Source organism: Anticarsia gemmatalis, chromosome 25 (assembly GCF_050436995.1).
Source record: "Anticarsia gemmatalis isolate Benzon Research Colony breed Stoneville strain chromosome 25, ilAntGemm2 primary, whole genome shotgun sequence".
Taxonomy (NCBI): Eukaryota; Metazoa; Arthropoda; class Insecta; order Lepidoptera; family Erebidae; genus Anticarsia; species Anticarsia gemmatalis.
The window spans coordinates 8,159,504-8,173,844 of NC_134769.1; the positions used below are offsets into that span (position 1 = coordinate 8,159,504).

At 35.0% G+C, this 14,341-nt stretch overlaps 2 protein-coding genes across 2 annotated transcripts in view; one reads left to right on the forward strand and one right to left on the reverse strand.

Annotated features, from left to right (window-relative positions):
- The window catches only part of Cals (calsyntenin 1), a 199,106-nt gene that overhangs the window by 114,091 nt on the left and 70,674 nt on the right, over positions 1 to 14,341 (reverse strand). The window lies entirely within an intron of this gene.
- Positions 3,777 to 5,797, forward strand: LOC142983891 (uncharacterized). The gene is made up of 3 exons (XM_076131067.1): positions 3,777 to 3,888; positions 4,524 to 4,802; positions 5,551 to 5,797. The coding sequence occupies exons 1-3, from the start codon at positions 3,877 to 3,879 to the stop codon at positions 5,695 to 5,697; spliced, it is 438 nt and encodes a 145-aa protein (XP_075987182.1). The 5' UTR covers positions 3,777 to 3,876; the 3' UTR covers positions 5,698 to 5,797.

The window sequence follows — 14,341 nt, forward strand, 5'->3', positions numbered from 1 at the left end:
TTGTTAAAATCGGTTGAGCTTTTTTAAGTCTCAGATTTTAACGTGATTTTGCGTTACGGACGAACTAACTTTGTCACATTTATATATTTCATATTTTTTTGCTTTTTAAAGTTTCTGTGGACTACAGTTTTTTAACAATAATAAGTCAGTAATGATTTTAACCTGCAATCGCGTTTAAGACCCTTTACATTATAATAAGTCAAATCGATCTAGGCAAAGCGGGTGCTATATTCTAAGAGTACCAGGGTACTGACTCCACTTATAAGAGCAGAGACCGAGATTCTGGACTACTAAGCACGAATAAAGCGATTTCTATAATAATATTTAACGCCAAATATTATCCATACTTCACAATGTTTATAAATTTGCACAAACCAAACGCTAGCAGCCTGTAACCTAAACAAAAAATTTACGAACTCCACAAGGAAATCTCAATCTTTTATCAAAAGCATTATGGTACATTTTCCTTTGAAATTTCTATTGTTGTTCGTCATATCTTAAAGTGGTTCATGTGTTGGCTAATTCCTAGCAATGTTTACACAGATCAATGATCCCAAAACGTAAACAGTTTTTATCAAAATCGGGATAAAACTAGCGTGGAATTAGTGACTATTTCGGTAATATTTTAAGAAGGATTCTGCATTCTCCTCCCGAATTGGCCTGTAACTATCCGAGACGCTTATTTTCTGAAAGGTCTTTCTTTTGAATCTTATTAGATAATTTACGACATCTTGAGTTATAACTCTATGTATTATGACTATCATAAGTGTCAGCATTTAACCTAAATTAATAAACGATTTGATTTTATCACTAACCCCCGGTTTCTGAGTACATTTAAGTTTATCTATTCAATTGCGTTTTTTATGTGAGTTTTAACGCTATTAGATAAACTACCGTTAAAAGTACCTAATAAACCGGGGGTTAGACCGATTCGTCTGGCAACTCAGAAATTGGCGGCGTCATAACAAAATTGCCATTGGAAAAAATGTTAAGGTGATCAACATAGATATCTAACTCAAGTTTGATTCCCAGTATTTCTATGCTTTTAGAAGGTTTCCGATAGTTAATGCGAATAGGTTATCAACGAAGGGTTTTTACCGATCGCAACAATTAACATAGCCAAATATTCCATGAATATACTAATCTATTCATAGTTTACTAATTAGTTGAAGTAAGTACGGCTTACGCGTAAGATTCCAGGAAATTATTTTGTTATCTTCAAATTAATACAAAATACTGAAATAGATTTTCTATACTTACTGAGACTGTTGCTTAGAATGTAATGATTTCCCATTACACATACATAAACTAACCAAAATTAATATGTAGAGCAGGTACAGAATATATTGGATCATATGAGACCCATCTAAGAATTGGATAAGTTCTCTTTGGGAATCATTTAAAAATTAAGAAAATTTGAAAATACGTCATATTTTTACCTTAAACCGTGAATTTCTTCCTATACTCAGTACTAGATAAGCCAACGGTTTAGGCTTTGGATGTTTAAAAAACCCCCATATCTTTTCACGGGGTAGCCTAGCCAAATTTAATAATCCGTTTAGTTATAAGCATAAAACCGTCACAAAACACACAGAGTAACTTTTGCATTCGTAATATTATGATCTGAAATATGTTACACCTAACAAGGGATAAGTCAACTGTAGTAAGGGCCCTTACTAGAGTTACCCTTAACGATAGTTCAACAGAGTTCAGAATTCCCCAATAATGTAGCCATTATCTCTATCTGCAGCAATTCAAGTGGTACATAATCATATGCAGTAATCTGTGCTCCATCAGGCCGCTTGTGATGCAAATGTGCTCAGCTTAGTATGCATCAGCCGGGACTCGAATCTAGACCGCGCTGTTTAATCCGATTGGAAGGATTTGATTTGTGTAGTGATGAAGTCCTGTTTGATAGGAATATGGTGGCAAGTTGAATGAGGAAAAAATCTCTGAAGATTTTCTTATATGTATATGTTACTGTAAAAGCCCGAACTCTGGCAAATCCTAAGATTTTCCGGTAAAACCTAAGATTTACCAACTCTCAATGGTAAAAGTCCGAACAAGCCGGAGTTTAAAAACTATGTTACGGTATATAAAAAAATCCTCCTTCATAACTATGTTTATAACTATTTCACGGTATAATTATATACTGTGACATAGTTATAAAGAAGGAGTTTTGGGCACAGCGACATGGGTAGGTTAGGTTAGAAGGCTAAGGTGGGAGCGAGCGAAGCGAAGCTCCCACCTTAGCCTTCGTGGTTATTTTTTTTTAACCACTCAGTAGGAGGAGCCCCGCGAAGCGGGGCTCCGGCGACATCTCGACATCATCAAGTGAATATAGGTAAAAGTTCGAAATAAAATAATTATTCGGACTTTTACCATTGCGAGTTGGTAAATCTTAGGTTATACCGGAAAATCTTAGGATTTACCACCGTTCGGGCTTTTACAGTAACATATACATGCGTAATATCACGCCTGCATAAGTAGTAGGTACCTATATTACACATAATCTCACGTTACACATGACACTCCTCTGAACCCGACTTTAGGAAGTCAAATATAAGTATGACGAATTAAAAGACAAATCTTTTAAACTTGACATATTCTCAGGGACCTATAAAGATAAGATATAGTAAAAATATTCATTTCATTTAGGCATTAATTGCTTTGCCTCTTGGTATTACGACCATATGAATGAAGTTATACCAATAAAAATAATAGATGCATAATCTAAAAAAATACTACTAAACAGTTTTACATCACCAAGAGTGTCTCTCCGCTGTTTTCATCTGCTTTATCTTCCAAATTGATGGTCAATGCTTTAACAATCATAATTGTCAACATTTGACTTAAATGAACAAATGATTTGATTAATAATCTATCCCATAACCGACTTTTTCAGCTAGCCGGATAAAAACAAGCTGTTTTATACAATTCTATGAACCAACAAAGTATTTATATCACTCAGTACAGTACATCAATTAACCATGTGCGTAACCTTGTCTGTTTGTTTATGTTGCGTTTATCTCACGAACGGCTTGGCCAATAAAGGGCTCTGAGTCAGTAGCGGGAATGCTCGTCAATTTGTTAATACTGGATTACTGTGTGAAGGTCATACAGGAACGGAGCAGTCGACAGAAACAACAGGCAAATCCGTATTGTAAAATACAGGTTTCGCGTTAGAAATTAGTTATTCCTTCTTTATGAAAAGCATAAATACTGAAAAATTACGTGTAGTTTTTTAAAAGGTCAAATAATATCTGATGTAATTTTATTGTAAATCTGATCCAAAAGTATCCCAAGAACCGTAAAACCTAAGAATGATGTGCTGCTATTCTAATATTCGACACAGAACATAATAGAGTCCTTTGATAATGTTTTTTTTTATAGTAAACCATAATTCTCATTAGTAAAATGTTTTTGATAGTACACCATAATTATGTAGAACTCTAATTTTTATAACAATCGCACATAACTTCATCATACAAATACAAGTATGAACATAAGGACACCCTTTATCTCAGTAAACTCACACCAATATATGTTCTTGAAAACAAGAGCTATTCCTATTTTTCTTAAAATCAAGAATCATATGGTTATAGCAGACAACACAATAGTAACAATTTCGATTTCACAATACACAATTACTCGAGTCATCAAAACCATGCCAAATACTTCTAACTCTCATTAGCAACAAAAACCTAATTTGAAAAACCAATCAATTTGGGTTTACCGTAAAACAATTTGTCATTCCCTTTTCTATATGGCCTAACCTGTCCTGCTATTAAAATATAATTAATAACTAATCACTTAGTTCAGTATAAAAGATATTGATTTTGTTTCAACGACATTCAGTTGTCAGCAATACACACAATGAAGTGCTTGGTGAGTTGCTTTTCTGTCTTTTTCTAACACTTGTGATTGGTACAGGATAGCAATAGCTGGTGTTAAAATCTTTCACTTGTTTAAAAATCATCAAAGTTAATATTTTTATCCCTAAATAATTGGAATCTCTTTTGGTCAGTGTTCAATGTCAACTAGTGTCTCCCAAAATATTCTCTCCCAATCTCTTTTATTCTCGATTCACTTTTAAGAATCTATACATATCTTTTGATCCTTCTGGGATCCTTAACTTCTAGGACCTGTTTGATCCCCTTTTCGGTCAATTCATTATAACTAAACTCAACTTAAATAATCCCGATTCCTTCTCATCATATTAACTTGTTCTACCTGTACTTGTGATAATTTGGAAATCCATTAAAATGTAATTTAATAATCAACGCAACAAATTACATGGCACTAATGACTCCTATTCTGGGATCACTAATAACCTTACTAGAAAACAATCAACAATTTATCTGTACCATATATTATGTAGTACACTTTTCTCCTATAGCAGAAACCAAGGAATACCACTGGCTTCGATACCTACAAACTTCTTTTTTCATTCACGTCCGTACACTTTATCATACAGGACTGTCATCTTGTTATACTTAGCTAATAACTTTTTCTTTCTACAGGTCATTGTCACCCTCGCTATCGTAGCAGCCGTTCATGCCAAGCCTTACGGCTTAGGCCTCGGTGGACTGGGCGCCGGCTTAGGTGGAGGCCTCGGCTTGGGTGGTCTCGGAGGCGGTCTCGGCGGCGGCTTAGGCCTCGGCGGTGGCTTCGGATCTGGTGGCGGTTATGGCCATAACGGCTTCGCTGGAGGCCAGAACGGCTTCACTAACGCAGGGTACGGCGGCGCTGGTATGAGCGCTGGCCATAATATTGGACACCAAGACAGCGAGTACGACGCGGTAAGTCCCTTTTTATTTTATGGCCGATATTTGGCTACTGCGGCCAGTTTCATTGAAACTAGCCAACTGTGTAAAACTTTGTTTATAGTGTTCAAGTGTAAAACAATACACTGTCTGTTCCCTTATTCTCATAGCACATTGCAACAGCTAACCCGTTACGACCAGTGAAAGGTCAGAATATTTCCAAAAAGCCTAGTTAGATAGAATATTTTTTGCTAGAAATATGCATGGGGATAGATTAAAGATCGTTTTGCGTATCTTTACATACAGTTGCTCTTTCATTACATTTAATTTTGATTCACAATTTGGGTTTACATTCCCATCGATACAGTTCAATGATCACCCTAATTTTTGTTATTATGCTTTTAACAGTTTGTCACAGTCTATTAATTATGAGCCATTAACAAATAAATATGTAAAATCATTAAATTATTGATAAAGAGTACACAAGACTGCATACGTAGCAGTCTTCAAATCAAAAATCTAGAAAATAATAAATATTATTATGAGGCTACTATCCAATAAAAAATTATCTCATTCATGTCCTATGCTCATGCTTGCTGGGCAGAGGCCTCCCCCTAGAATGAAAGAGAGCTTGACTTTGAATCTACCACGCTAGCCAAGTTATAGCTAACTATTTAGAGGACAGACAGACAGTTAGGATTACCAGCAACTTTTAAGCGGTACAAGACATAAAACAGCAGAGCGACTAACGTTTATAAATTGAACCCTTCTCTTTTTTCCCCAGACTGTCCACCACAGCCAGTCATCTGGCCACGACATCGGTGGCGTCTCCCAAATGGGAGGTGGTGGCCATCAAGCCTCAGGCTTCGGTGGGTACGGCGCCGGCCAGAGCGACTACGGCAACGGCTGGAACAACGGCTACATGGGCTAAGACCTGACCTATGACCATATGTGGTGTGATGATGGAGTGGATCACCATGTATGGACGCATCTTCATTGTCAGTCAATAAATATTTATGTTCAGTATTAAATGGTATTTTATTTGAAGAAATGGATCGTAATTTTTTGGCCCGTTTTGGTCGTTTTAATGCAAAACTGTAATATTTACAAACTTAAAGGATAGTTTTGCTCGCATCCAAACGGTATTGCAATGCAAGCATTTAGTATACCAATTTATGCTAGTTATTATTTGCTTCATTTGTTGGCAAATATCCTGTATGTATAATTTATTGGCAGAAATTAGGTGCAATTTTGTGGTGGTGACTGACCATGTGTCATGTTAAAAACTTTCGTTTAACGAATATTTTTACGTAACCTTTGATGAGTCTGCCTTCTCTTGTAGGATGTAAAGTAGAATTACCTGCAACAAACAATAAAATATTATGAAACAACTTGTTGTTAAAAAGGCATCTATGATGCCCCTTGATAATTTTATCAATGCAACGGGGTTTATTAACTAAATGTATTGAAACATTAAGTTACGGCAATCATTATAAAAATTTAATCATTAAATTTGTGGTTAAGGTAATATATTACTTAAATACTATAAATGCGCATTGTTTAATAAATCGAACATAACTGAAAAGGTATTGGGAAATTGTATTTTAATCAAATGCAGTATTGACAATTTTACAAAAACCTACCTAGTAAATAATACACATAAGAATATAGATACTAAAAATATTACACCAATATTTGCTGTGAATAAGCATTTAATAATAAATCAAATTGATCGACCACAAAACGACAAAACCCAATCAAGTATCAACATTCATCGTTTTACACCTTCCGAGAATCGAAGCCGCATACCACGCACGAACCGGCTAGTCGTCAACTATGATGTCACCTCTACCTTATAAGGAACAATCATGTATGGAAAAGAAACCATTGTTGGTCGCTCATTTTGGGTCAATCTTTTTGGCAGTTGTTTTTTGAAGCGCTTTAAGTAAAGTTTCACTTTTATTGTAATTATTTTAAAAGGTATCTTGTCTGTAGTCTGTTGAACTTCTTACTTTATTATATACAAGAATGATAAAACAACAAAATTAAATGTGTAACTTTAATATATTAGAATATTCTCAATGGTATTCTGGAGTTTAGTTATTTGACCGATATATAGCAATAGACTGCCTCCGTGAGGGAGGTCGTGGGTTCGATTCCCACACGGAGCAATTATTTGTGATCCCCAAATAATTGTTTCGGGTCTGGTTGTGCTTTGCGTCCGTTGTTTATATGTTCGTTAAAGTCCCCGCGACACAAGAGCAATTGTTAGTGCGGGAGTTGTCTTTAAAAAAAAAACACTTGCCTTTTTCTGCACAGGACAAACATCATAAATGGCGAAAGCTTATTGATATAAATTTGTTGATTTTAAAGCTTTTAAAGTGCATAGAGTCACTAACTAAACTAAATAAGCTTATTGATATAAATTTGTTGATTTTAAAGTTTTTAAAAAGCTCACTACTAAGAACAAATCAAAAGCCACAGATAATTGTTTGTGAAATCAAAGTCTAAACAGAACGGAAGGCTAAACCGCAGTATGTTTTATAGCCGCAATGCTGACAGGCTAGTGACGTCAGCATCTAAATACAACCGCCTAGACAATCGCTATATTTCTAGCTCAGACTTGGATGAAATGCAGGCTTTGTTTTCATTTGGTGAAAGTTTCAGGGGTAGAGAGAAGTTATAATTTAATATGGATGCACTAAGATATTGTATAAAGATACAATTATAAAATGATTTGAAGTTGATTGAATGATGTAAAGTTCACCGAAATTGTGGCTCTCATACATTTCTGCCTAGCATTTAGGAAGAAAGGAACATTATCATAATCTATTAATAACTTATGAAGTAATTTATTTTCTCGAGAAATTAAAAATACAAAGACCCGAATAAGTTTTTTTATTTCTGACAATGAACAAAAACAAGATTTTTTCTGAAGATGGTGGAAATAATATCAGTCTGATAGTCAGTAGCTTTGCCAAATTATTATTCATATTACAATAAAGTAAGTATAATTTTTGCATAATTTAATTAAGCCTATTTATCCTAAACTTAATGATAACTAATTATACTTCATCTCCAGTCGTACAATACTTAAACCGGCTGGAAAAAAGAGACAGGAATATATAAATAAATGTAATTAAAGCGAGTAAGAGATATAATCGGTCGTTTATCAGTGACGGGCAGTCCCAGGTGAGGGCTTAGTTTAACTAAATTAGCATAGATACGATAATTAATTAATCCCAAATGCGTTGGATAAAATTCTGTTACAATGAACTTTAGTGAGGATTTATCTATGATATAAAAATTAATTGCTAAATTTGTTGCTAAGCTCAAATCTCGGAAACAATGGAACGGATTTCGCTAACTCTGTTTTTTATAATATTCCTTGAAGTACAAGATGGTTCTTATGGAGAGAGAAAAAAAATGCAAGTTTTAAAAATAAAGAATAGACTGTAAGTCGGTACGAAGTTCGCCGGATCAGTTAGTTATTGAATAAAGATTGATTTTTACTATCAGAAATAGTTAGGAAAGTCCCACTGTTGGGCAAATGTCAGCTGAATGAGAGATGGATTAGGCTTTGAGCCCACCACGCTGCAGCATTTACAGCAAAGAGGCGGATTTAGGGATTTCCTTTTAGAGACTCCTTCAACTGTTTTAAACAATATAACCAAATTAATAAATATAACCCATTAATATCCTATAGCTGGGCAAGGTCTCCTCCCGTAATGAGATAGGGGTTAGGTCTTGAGTCCACTACGCTGGCCAATTGCGAGTTAGGGAATTTCATACCTTCAAGAACCATTCTAAATAGCGATGCATCACAATATTTTGTTCTCTGTTAAAACAAGTGATAATTATTTCTAATACACACTAAATTTTGAAGTCATTACTGCTATGCTGATCTTGCCATTTTCGTCGAGATGAAAATTTATTTGCAAGTTTAAGCAATGATTATTTTAAAATATGTAAACTAAATAAATTGTTTTCAGATATTACAGATGATATCAAAAGAATACATTATCTTGTAAAATGATGCATCATTTAAATAATTACATCTTAAGTTTTAAGATAAAAGATGTCTTTGCGTGCCAAAGAGTTTCTATGATAGTATTTATTTGATACTTAGAAATATATCAAATGGATTTAAAATTGAAACTTGGATGAAAATTTATTCGGTCTAGATGAAAATCTTGTTCTGCAGAAACAATTTAAAACCTACCTAGAAATACAAGTTATTTTAATAATTGTAAAAGTCAATCATCAAATCCAAGATTAAATATTTTTTACCTTACCTCAGAAAAATCAAATAATTCTAATACTATTGTCACTACCTATCATTCATAGCAAAAATCTAGCTTATTTCGGAAATCGAAACTAGGACCCTTCCATTAGCAGTGCAGTAACAGCTTCTTTGAAAACCGACCTCGTCTAACTTGGACCACAACTTCAAGCAAAACCAAAATAAAATGTAGGTATACAACAGCGTAATGCGCCGAAACGTCAAGAAATCCTGAGCAAATTGCGCTAATTCCTGTACAATATTTCATAATAAACAGTTTGTGACAGCATACTGTCATTATTCCTCATCGTAAATACTTGCTCTAGTTGCCAATACTAGTCAGTATATGAGTCAAATATTATAAATAAATAATATAGGTGAAGGCGAGTCGACTCGGGTTTACGAGTGTACGGTTCAAGGAGAAAGCAGTATAATAGTAATAGTGTTACCTAGTTTATTAAAACAGCTTACGATAAAATAGTATCTTTAAGACAGTCGGGCAATGGGAAAATTCACAATTTCACAATTTTGTACTTTAAGATGCTGCGAATAAAGCTAATATTTGCTTAAAAGCGAAGCAAATATCAGAAAGACCTGGTTAAGGGAGGCAGAACAAGGATGACTGGCCTAAGGTGGAAGAGTATGTCTTGGGCAGAAAAACATTGATGAAGATATTTAGCTTGTAGTTACAATCATTGCAAGCTACCTTCGTATAGACTTTCCATTGTTTTTTTTATTGTATGGTTAGAAAGATAAGGTTAGGCTTAACGAGTGCTGTCTTAATTGACAACCGCGATCGATTTTATTACGTGCCCTCAGAAACGTAGAGACGCTCAGGTACAAATAAACGGTCACCCATCAATGGAGTGACCGCGCCAAGTGTCGCTTAACCAGCCAATCGTGAACCAACTCGTGAGCGCAACTGGCTATGAGCGCCTATTCTATTGATGTTCTACCGGGTTCTATGTTCCGACCATAAGTTTCAAGCAATTGGCTGTCTTAAGTACCGTGAAGGCACTATGTCCCGTAGGATGAAACGTTCCAGTCCGTTACCTAATGACCTAGAGTAGAGTAGAGTACACGCTTTGAGCTAATTACTTAAGTTCAACAACACGACAAAATTTCCGATGTCAAAGCACGATAGTTGATACCTACTCCAAAGTCGATAGCAACTCGAAAATAGCTTCTCGATTAATCGATAGCAACTGGATAGTCGATAGTAACTAGATAGTCAATAGTAACTTGATAGTCAAAAGTAACTTGATAGTCGTTCAAAATTGCCTTTTCATGTAGCATACAGAAGCATCATACCGTTTTAAAGAGACGAGACATATTTCACGTAGCAAGTATTATCTTGACACAAAATGCATGTATCGTACTGCGCTGACCCAGATTCTTTATCTTGTTTGTGCACTACATTTTGATTTATATTTAAGTCCTCTTTCATGTATGAAATTTTGAATTTTGGAGCTGATAAAATTGGTTTCTTTAACCACAGTGACTTGTACTTATAAGAATTTAAACGGAGATTTTAAGTTAAAAAATCGTTTATTATAAAGGTAATGTTAACTGAATGATGACACTTCTTGTAAGGGGTTTAAAACGTTATACGCTAACTAATAAAATAAAATAAATTCTCTGTAATTTACATATTCAAACCAAACAATTTAAGTACTTACAAATTAAACTTTAAACTGAACAATACTTAGTACTTATGAACTAACTAAGATATGAATGATGCCGCAGTGGTTAATGTTACCACACCGCTACCGTTGTATAGGGAGGTCGTGGGTTCGATTCCCCATTTCGGGTCTGGTTGTGCTTTGTGACCGTTGTTTGTATGTTTGTAAAAATCCCCGCGACTGTCTTTAAAAAAAAGTATATCTAATATACGCAAACGGCTAAAAATACAGTGCACAAAGACCCCAGCAATACGGAAGTTAAAAACTGGCTATAAAAACAAACCAACCCATATAAAACTAAAGCCTTATAAGTCCGTCCGTCTGTGTGTCACAGCTGTTCTAAGAATCTATTTTACGTAGTAATTTGAAACTTAGCATACTCATTTTCTGCTTCACTGCACTAAAAGACATTTAGCCCGGAGCTTCTCGCCTAAGATAATATAAGAATTGTAGGGTACTTCTTTAAAGAATCTTCTAGAAAATTAAGTTTATTTAAAAAGATCTTTGACGTTGTGAAATGGGTTGTTTTGTGTGTTAGGAAAAGTTGATAACTTTACCGTACGTGATGCATTAGAGGTCTCATATGATCTTAAATACTGGCCAGTTGTACTTTTCTTTTGTTCCCTTTGATGCTGATGTACAATAAAGAGGTTTCATTCATTCATTCATACATTCATATTAGGGTATCCTACTTATTTACATCGATACTGTACCTAAATATAATAAATGCGAAAGTTTGTAGGAATGGGTAGACGACATGAATGTTTGTCGGTCTTACTTGTATATGCAAAACCAAAACTTCAGAACAGATATGAAAAAAAATTTGCACACGGATAGTTTATAACCTGGACAAACACTAACCCTCTTCATTCATAGGCACACTATAAACCTATTTTAGACAAAATGCTACTATAATATGATTTCTCTTTTTCATTTCGCTAAGGAGTGAAAGAAACAAAACACTTTATAAGCTTTTCATAACTTCATATATTTTTATGAATAAGATGGTAAGATGCTGTGCCTGATCACCTGCTCTCCTACAATTCTTTTATTCATTTTTTGCAGTCGCTTGTTACTATATTCAGGCAAATCTATACTAATATTATAAAGCTAAAGAGTTTGTTTGTTTGTTTGTTTGTTTGAACGCGCTAATCTCAGGAACTACTGGTCTGATTTGAAAAAATCTTTCAGTGTTAGATAGTCCATTTATCAAGGAAGGCTATAGGCTATATATCATCACGCTACGACCAATAAGAGCAGAGTACCAGTAAAAAATGTTACAAAAACGGGTTTTTTTTTTACCCTTTGTCTCTTGTGTGACGCAAGCGAAGTTGCGCGGGTCAGCTAGTAAAGCTATTTGACTTCTATATCACAGACGAACCTAATATTCAGAGACATCACACAGATGAGATCACTATGACAGAGTGAGCACATAATTAAATAATGTGTTCAATATACCACAAGGTCTTTGAATATTCATTAATAACAATTATCTTATCATGACGCGGTAGTAATAACGTTCGATGCCCCGGTTGGGTAACGTTTCATTGAGTTAATGTCTCATTATCACTAGTTTGAGGCGCCTATAGTCTGTTGCGCACACCCGTCGGTAAGCGATCTGTGGGTTAAGCAATCCTAGGCGCGGTCATTCCATAGATGGGTGACCGCATAGTGGTATTTCTCTCTCCGTGCTTCGGAACGGTTGTTGTCAATTAGAAATCAGTAGTACTATGATTAGCGCATTCAAACTAACAAACAAACTTTTCAGCTTCATATTTTGAGTATAGCTAAACAGTTTCTAGATTTATCTTTTACTAGTTGACCCGCGCAATTTCGCTTGGGTCACATAAGAGAGAATGGGTCATCATTTTTCCCGTTTTTGTAACATTTTTTACTGGTACTCTGCTCCTATTGGTCGTAGCGTGATGTTATATAGCATATAGATTTCCTCAATAAATAGACTGTCCAACAGTTATTTTTTTTTCAATTCGCACCAGTAGTTTCTGAGATTTGCGCGTTCAACCAAACAAATTCTAAAATTTTATAATATTAGTAGGTATAGATTTCACCAAAATACTAGCCTAGACGCGACCTATTTGTATGTTAACAACAATAGTTTCGTAAAATTCGAATAATTAATTGTTCTACGACCTTTAAAACTCTATTGTACTGTATATAGAAATAGAGAAGCCCATATTTGTCATAAATATAACTGACAACGTTGTGTATCGTCCTAGAAAAATACATATATTACACTAGCCTCTGCACCTGACTTCGACCGCGTATAAAAAAATGAGTTAACATTAAAAGAGTACTAGTTTCTGCCCGACTTCGTCCGGGAAAAAGGATTTCTTGGGGTAAAAGGTATCCTGTATGTTATTCCAGGTTATAAACTACTATCTAACCAGCGCAACTTCGCTTGCGTCTCATAAGAGAGAATGGGTCATAATTTTCGTTACTACTCCGCTCCTAATGGCCGTAGCGTGATGATATATAGCATATAGCCTTCCTCGGTAAATGGGCTATCTAACACTGGAATTTTTCAAATCGGACCAGTAGTTCCTGAGATTAACGCGTTCAAACAAACAAAATCTTCAGCTTTATAATATTAGTATAGATTTGTACAACAACATGAAAATCAGGTCAGGTCCTGTATGACAAGATGTATGGATGTGAATGTAGCAAAGGTAGTTTGTAAGGATCGTACCAAGTGATCCTCCCGGATCTCTGCATGCCCCTATGGGAAGAAGGCGTGTTTTTATGTATGTATGTATGTATGTATGTACATATAGGGCTGTCCGTCTTAAAGGTCAGGTAGTATACGCCTTACAAATGCGTTGAAGTGGAAGGGCAAAGGGTACACGTTTAGTTTAGTAGTTACTGATTAGGAAAAGGACATTGCTCATTGTTTAGGAGTTTATCCAAATGCTGTCCATTTTTGGTAGCAAATTTGTTTTATATGCTTAGACAATTTCTTCAGTAGTAATTGCTTTTATATCGCCATTATTTATCACTTGCTGACCCGCGCAACTTCGCTTGCGTTACATCAAAGAGAATGGGTTAATTTTTTCCCCGTTTTTGTAACATTTTTACTAGTACTCTGCTCCTTTTGGTCGTAGCGTGTTGATATATAGCCTATAGCCTTCCTTGATAAATGTGCTATCTAACACTGAAAGGATTAATCGAATCGGACCAGTAGTTCCTGAGAGCGCGATCAAACAAACAAACTCTTCAGCTTTATAATATTAGTATAGATTTAAAGCGGCAACGGGCACAAAGTACTACTTTTGCCGAGAAAACTATTTGTAGGTTGCACTATCCCCTAAGGGGTTAAAACAATAAATGAACTTCCATACAAACTTTCATTCTCCATTCTTATCCCTTAGGGGTGGATTATTAAAAAATCTTCATCGTAAATCTTCAATATACATCTCATAACAGTTTGCTAAGGATACGTATCGAAAAGTTAGTAATCGTTCTATATTAATTTAACTTCATCCAGTGACAAAATACCTTACATAATACAGCTAAACAAAAGCTTACCTCGCCAACAGAAAACTAGAGTAAAACCTAGTTAGCTTCAGAAGTTATGAATCCAATTAAAACTGTGT